This window comes from Rhipicephalus microplus, chromosome 10 (genome assembly GCF_043290135.1).
Source record: "Rhipicephalus microplus isolate Deutch F79 chromosome 10, USDA_Rmic, whole genome shotgun sequence".
Lineage (NCBI taxonomy): Eukaryota > Metazoa > Arthropoda > Arachnida > Ixodida > Ixodidae > Rhipicephalus > Rhipicephalus microplus.
The window spans coordinates 61,427,549-61,434,436 of NC_134709.1; the positions used below are offsets into that span (position 1 = coordinate 61,427,549).

The window sequence follows — 6,888 nt, forward strand, 5'->3', positions numbered from 1 at the left end:
ATAGCAGGGTTGTGGTAGAGAAGGCCATTCCTTTACACAGCTACACGAGGAAAAGAAAAGCAGATGGAAAAGTGAAAGTGCAAACTTTGTTGCAAGAAATATTGAGTGACCGTTGCGATGTGATATTTGCGCTGGTGGTGAAGTGTATGGTGTGAGGGCAAGGAAACCGTAATAATAACAGCCGGGTAGCCAACTTCGGCCTGCAGCCATACTTTCGTCAACCTAGCTGTAATTTCAACTGCGTTAACCAATACTAGTCGGCGCGTCCCGTCGCTTAACCACTGCCCAATAATAGTTGGTGCCCACCGGCGAGTGCAGGGTTTTTGATTAGAGGGATGACAAGCACTCTAGTCCGAGAAGAAACAAAGGACTGCAACGTCTGCAGGAACGAACTTGATGCAATGACTCGCTTGTAAAGTTTGTCCGGCTTTCAGGGTGTGAAGTTCCTACAAGGCAACATTGAGGGGTCTCGGACACCTGCATTGAAATCAACGTGCATTAAGACCACGCCACAGGTTCCTTCGAGCAAATACATTGCGCCGACTTGGCTCACCCCCAAAGGATTGCAGCGCGGCGATTCCTCATAGAGATGCTCAATTCGCTCGGAAGAACTGCAACACTACTTGAGCTTGAAGCCGCAGCCCCTTCTATGCCCGCGGCAAGATAGCAGTCATGCGATGTGCGACGCAAAAGTGCTGTTGGTATTTTAGTACGACATGACTTGAGAAAACTTTGTGAATGTTTGTTATAGATGTCTTCATGTGACTTTACTATTGTTTGTGTACGTATGCGATCGCTGCATATATCACTTTATTTAAGTGACACCTCGAGTAGCAATCTAGGCCATAAACGTTGGTGTCATCTCAGGGGGTTTCGTTTTAAAGGTTGATCTCTCTTTTTTTCCCCTATCTCTCAAACATTTGTGACTCCCAATCCCAGCCGAACAGTTCCGCATCTCCGAAGGCTACGGCTTGGAACGTGCTCCGTTCGAGTCTCTTTCGGTGGCCGGGATCTTCGGAGCCATGGGCCTGGGCTTCGCGCTGTCCCTGTTGTTCTTCATGGACCAAAACATCTCCGCCGCGATGGTGAACAACCCGAGCAACAAGCTGCGCAAGGGTAGCGCCTACCACCTGGACCTGCTGGTGGTCGCTTTACTCAACGCGGGCCTCTCGGTCTTCGGGCTGCCCTGGATGCACGGCGTGCTGCCGCACTCGCCGCTGCACGCGCGCTGTCTGGCCGACCTCGAGGAGCGCGTCGACCAGGGCCACGTGCACGAGGTCGTCGTGCGGTCTCGCGAGACTCGTCTTACCGGCATCCTGTCGAGCCTGTTCATCGGACTGTCGCTGCTGTTGCTCCCGTACCCACTGTCCTACATTCCCACCGCTGTCCTGGACGGGTTGTTCCTGTACATGGCTGTGACGTCGCTTATAGGTTTGCACATATTTCTTTGTTGGTGGTGTAACAGATCTCTCAGCGTAAGAAAAGCTATGTATAGGTAAAATGCAAAATGAAAAAAAAAATGAAATTTGAAAAGTGAAAAATTAAAATTGCAAAATAAAAAAAGACCTTGCAAAATAAAAAACAAAATTGATTTTGTTTAACAATTTATACAAATGCCTTACATTGTTGCATTTCTGAGAGAGTGGAATTAGTATAGTTCAAGCTGGCAGTCCTTAATGATGTATTAAGGTTGCAGGACACAAAGACGAGTGGTTCAATGATGTCTTAGGCGGATGCGAGTGACAGTGCAGTAGGCATCAAGAGCCTAGAGACCACTAAATGAAAAAAAAAACGTCGAATCTCCCAGCATTCGCTCGAAGTGCGCAGTACGTGTTGTTAGCGCGTTTAGAACAGACCGGAAATTGAAATTCAAGGCTGGCTGCAGAAGCAATGAAAATGCCCAGTGTTGTGTGTGTGCATGTGTGTTCCGTGGGATGCACATGTTGGCCTGGTAAAGCGGCATTTGATATCTGAAGGTCGAGGCAGAATGAAAGGTAATAATTGAGGGGGGAGGGGAGAATATTCAAAGTTGCGCTCAAGCTTTGTAAATTTGACAAAAAAAAAAAACATAAGGAGCCCTGCTCCCTTCTTTGAAAAGGTTCCTAAATGTTCGTGTTACAAAAAACACTGAATGAAAAAAAAATCATTTTCCATTTTTTTTTCTTTTGGAATTTTTGATGTCCCCTCTTGCTTCAGGGGTTGTGGCGTAGCGCAGAAGTTCCGAAGATAATGCCTTACACAAGGGGCTGGGCCTTTAAAGTACAGGGACACATTTGCATGAAACCAGCACAGCTGGGGCCGAATGACAAATTGAGAGGCGAGGGGTGGGGAGCTGCGCAGGCAAGGAGCCAAAATTTGAACGATCTGCAGTACTGAAAAAAAAAACGTCATGCTTATTTTCTGGAAGCATGTTACAAGGTTGTGGTTTACAAACATAGGTTGCATGCGAAAACCCCGTTTGTGATCAAAACTGCCATGTGGACCTTTGGACACGTAGTGACCAGAGAAAGGGAGAGGAAGCGTTCTCGTATAGTGTTGGGGGCCACATAAAACAGTGTCGTAGGCCACATGCGGCTCATTTTATGTTTAATGTCGGCGGCATGTTGGCAGTTTCATGTTGACAGCATGTTGGCGAACCCTATCTTACATGGTTAGATTACGTACCAAGTCGTTCGAGTCTTAAGCGAAAGTGAAAAAAAGTGTGTTAGTGTATGATTGACAGCAGTCAGTTCCTCTTAAATATGTTGATCGCTTCATGAGAGAAATAGCTTCATGAGAGAAATATGAGAATTTGTGCCTAAAGGGTTCAGGAAAGCACGTTTAATTGTAGGTGATTCATTTCGATGGACTCCGAATAAATGAATGAACAAGTTTAAATACGAACTGTTTTTAAAATTTTAGGTTGATTGGGCAATAAAGATTTCAAGAAAACTTACTACTAAAGTCAGAATCTGGAACAAGTGCGGTGAATAAGAAAAAGAAATATATTATGAGTACCGTTGGCGTACGACGTGCTTTAAGTCAAGATTATAGTCATATTCCGAATTGGAAGCAAGAACAGATGTTTTAGAGTTGACTGAAAAATCGGAGGCAACCCTGTTTTGTGGAGGTCGTCCCATGTAATCCTGCGAATTAAAATATAGGCTTGTAAAAGCTTTGTCACATTACGTCTGGATAAATATTTGTGGACAGTTTTGCCAGCGTGGAAGTCCCTTTGAACACTTTGGAAATGCCATTACCATTGCACGATACATTCATGAAAACTCAGCCATAATGGCGGGCTAGCATTCTCACAAGCTTCTTCAGAACTTCTTGAAAAATTTTGACTATGACCTTAACAGATTAGCTTTTCGCGTGTCATGCTATATTTTTTGTCCATCGTGGTAGAACAATCGTTACGGTGTTCGGCTGCTGACATGACGCGAGCCGCATGCTGCCGCGAAACAGTTTCACAGTCGTTGTTTTTGATCCAGGACGCGGCGGTCACATCTCCAAGGAGGCTGAATGCTAATGACCCGCAAACTGAAAAAAAAATTGTCAGTGAGAGGATGTTACAGAACACCAAGTTGTCGAAATTTTTGGAGCGCTTCACTGTAGCATGCCTCGAAATTACATGGCAGTTCAAACACGTACTACCCCCCCCTCCCACCCCCTCATTACGTAATTTTTCATTCAGAGCAAAAAGGAAAGATACATACATGTATATTTATTTTCGGCACGTTGGTAGAAAAATCTCGTGCTCAGGATGGCCAGGTAGCCTCGACAAGACAGCGTACGTAAGCCTCCTGCTGTGCACAATTTACGAAGTGTATTAGAGATGTAACATTAGCAATGCCATAGCTGAGGGTTACTGATGAAGTCTTCTACAGGGTGAGTTCATGTTTGTTTTTCAGGTAACCAAATGTTCGAGCGTGTCACGCTATTTTTCACGGAACAGGCGGCATACCCTCCCAACCATTACATTCGACGCTGCCCACAGAGAAAAATACACTGCTTTACCGTCTGCCAGGCTGTGCAACTTGCAGTGCTATGCTTCTTTGGATTTGCACCCTGGCCCTACGTCCAGATGGTCTTTCCTGTCATCATACTGCTGCTCTTGCCGATAAGGTAAGTGCTGGACGCTCATCGGCCGAATAGCCCTGCGCAATTTTTGTATTCACGACATCGCACTCATGTATGAAATATATTCCATGTATTCATGAAGCTGTTCTGTACATAATATGGTAGAGAAGTTGGTTCATATTAGCGATGCGGTACACAAAATGCCGGTTGTTATGAAAGCTCAAGAGTTTTAATCGTCGGCACAGATGGTGCTCTTTGTACGCAGTAGAGCTGAGCCGATGCAGCGAAGGTAAGAAACTGTGTCGTGTTCACGTCATTACTTCCTACCCTGATTTCATATTCGCTCTACGTGTTGATGTAAGTGATAGGAAGTGTTGTGGCTTTTCAGTGCAAGACTAGATCGTTTTAAGGCATTATATAGTAATATAGATTCACTTTGGTGATCTTTATTTAGTGTAGCGTGAGAAACTACTGGTCTTTGGCACGTAACACATCGACTATTTGAACCCTGTTATGCCATCTCGTGAAGGCGCGCACCAGACTACTGTCACTTCGATTGAGCCTTTGCTTATATTTTGCTAGAAATATCAGGTACTGAAGGATCTTTTAAGAGCAATATTGGCCATCATAGGCATCTTATTATAAATATTTCAAAGTTGGGGCTGGTAAAGCTACAAGAAAGAAAAACAAACATATGTTTTTCAAGAGAGTGCTTTTTACGTGTACTCCTACACAGACAACCGCTGTCCAGCTTCCAGTTTTTTTTCATTTTATTAACACTGTAGATAATTTCTAATTATTTATGCACTGAGTGCTTAAGTTATGACGCTTTACTTCGGTGTTTGGTTGTCATTGCAATATATGTGAGGCACAGCTTTTACATGTTGTCGTTAGTGATTTAATTAATCACACATTGCTTCGACGCTCCTTTTTTTACGTATGCTCAGCCCTTATATGATGCCCCAACAGGGCCTTTAAGGGTGAATTACGAATAAACGTCATTTGACAAACATGATGAAAGAGCTAAAGGCACAAAGTACGTGAAATGAGACAGAGAAGGACATAGGACTGTTGATGAGGCATTTTCCCACCTTCTTCGCAGGCATAACATCATCACGCTCTTCATCGATCGTAGGTATCTGGCAGCGTTGGACGGCAAACACTAATATACTCTTACCTAACACATTCTGCCGCTGTCAAGGCAACGTGCCGACGTCAGGCTGTCTGTTACCGTAAATCCTGTGAGCAGGAGGCCTCGAACACTCGTGTGTGGGGCCTCTTGTGATAACCTCGTCGTGAAGATCGTCGATGGTCTAGACTACGCTGCAGCTAAAACAACCAGCGGTGGGCCGAGTGATTGCCGGACGTAAAGTGACACAGCAAGATGAGCGGTGGCGAGCCACAGCTGTAAGCGAGTTGCTATTAAAGCGTGTGCGAGTGTACTTAAAAGAATATTCCTGCAGATAATACGCTGTGACGTGAGCGTATGGACCAGATCATGTATATACCAACCCTTTGTCTTCAGCTTATGCAAACATCTAGGCGCAAAGGGAGTGAAGAGAAGGAATACTGTAGACAAGACGTGTGCCAGGACGGTGTTCCTGTTGCCGTCTCCTTTACGTCTAAATGTTGGCATTTGCAGGTATGACCAACTAGCACATGACATGCAGTTGTATTAGCACTACGGTGGTAATTAAACACGTTTCTGCACCTTTCCAGCTCTGACTGTCCAAATTTCATTAACTCGTCAATTTTTAGGTCGTTATCCTTCAGCCATGTACATCAGTCACTGGCTCCTTCAGTTTCAGTTTCAGCTTTATTGAGCATTTTCTTCACAGATTTGCGAAAAGAAAACGCAAAGAAAAGAGCAAAAAGCTGCTACGTTAGCAGCTTGACGAGGCTCCTACCCCTTTTCACTTGGCATTACAAAACTCCGCAGAGCACCAACATGAAAAAACAATTTGACGTCGATTTTCAAAACTTCAAGAAATTAGGAAATAAAAAGAAAATGCATCAAAATCAGTTTCAGGTTTACATAAAATAAGCAAACCACAAAGAGAGAAAAACAGCAAATAACAAAAGAAAACAGCGTACGGTCAATCATGAAACAATGCACACGTTGCTAAACGGCTACCAAAGTATTACAAATGATTATACAACGTTTACAACACTGGGTATGCGAAAAGCACAAGTTTTGATGCACAAGGGAAACACTGACGAGTGAAATGTTGCATGTTTTACTCGTAAAAAAAGCAACGAAAAAAATGTCAAAGAAAGCAAACATCATAGGATGCCATGTTACACACGAGCACTATTACAGGGTGTTTCTTTTACATATAGTATTGTAGCCGGACAACTAGAAGAAGCTAAACTACACTTCAATGCTGAAGCACCTCTTCGCTGCATTCAGAGGCCCTGTTCCGAGTGGCCAATGAACGACAGTCTCATCGTGTACCAGCCCCAATCTGTCAAGAAGCACACGTTTGTCTTAAACTGAACCATACTCTAAGCAGTATCGTCCATGAAATAGCCAGAACTTGGTTAACACAGGTGCAACGACTATAGTCGTTGCACCTGTGTTAAAAAGCATGCTTATAAGCAAAATTTAGCTTTTTTCCTATACACGTAGTACTTAGTGACCGTTTCTTGCTTTTTTTAGCGTTGAAGCTCCTAAGGGTGGGCATTGTTCTCTACTCTGTAGTAGTAGTAGCAGCAGCAATAGTAGTAGTAGTATTAGTAGTAGTAAAGTAGTAGTAGTAATATAGTAGTACTTGTAGTAATAGCAGTACTACTACTACTACTACTACTACTACTACTACTACTACT

At 43.8% G+C, this 6,888-nt stretch overlaps 1 protein-coding gene across 1 annotated transcript in view; it reads left to right on the top strand.

The window, feature by feature from the left end:
- LOC119180869 (solute carrier family 4 member 11-like) overlaps window positions 1-5,514 on the top strand; it is a 54,862-nt gene extending 49,348 nt beyond the window's left edge. The window contains exons 12-14 of the mRNA XM_037432005.2: window positions 940-1,431; window positions 3,894-4,107; window positions 5,165-5,514. Of these exons, the coding sequence (XP_037287902.2) occupies window positions 940-1,431; window positions 3,894-4,107; window positions 5,165-5,228 (770 nt within the window). The 3' untranslated portion in view covers window positions 5,229-5,514. The remainder of the gene's footprint in view (window positions 1-939; window positions 1,432-3,893; window positions 4,108-5,164) is intronic.
- Window positions 5,515-6,888: the final 1,374 nt, after the last annotated feature.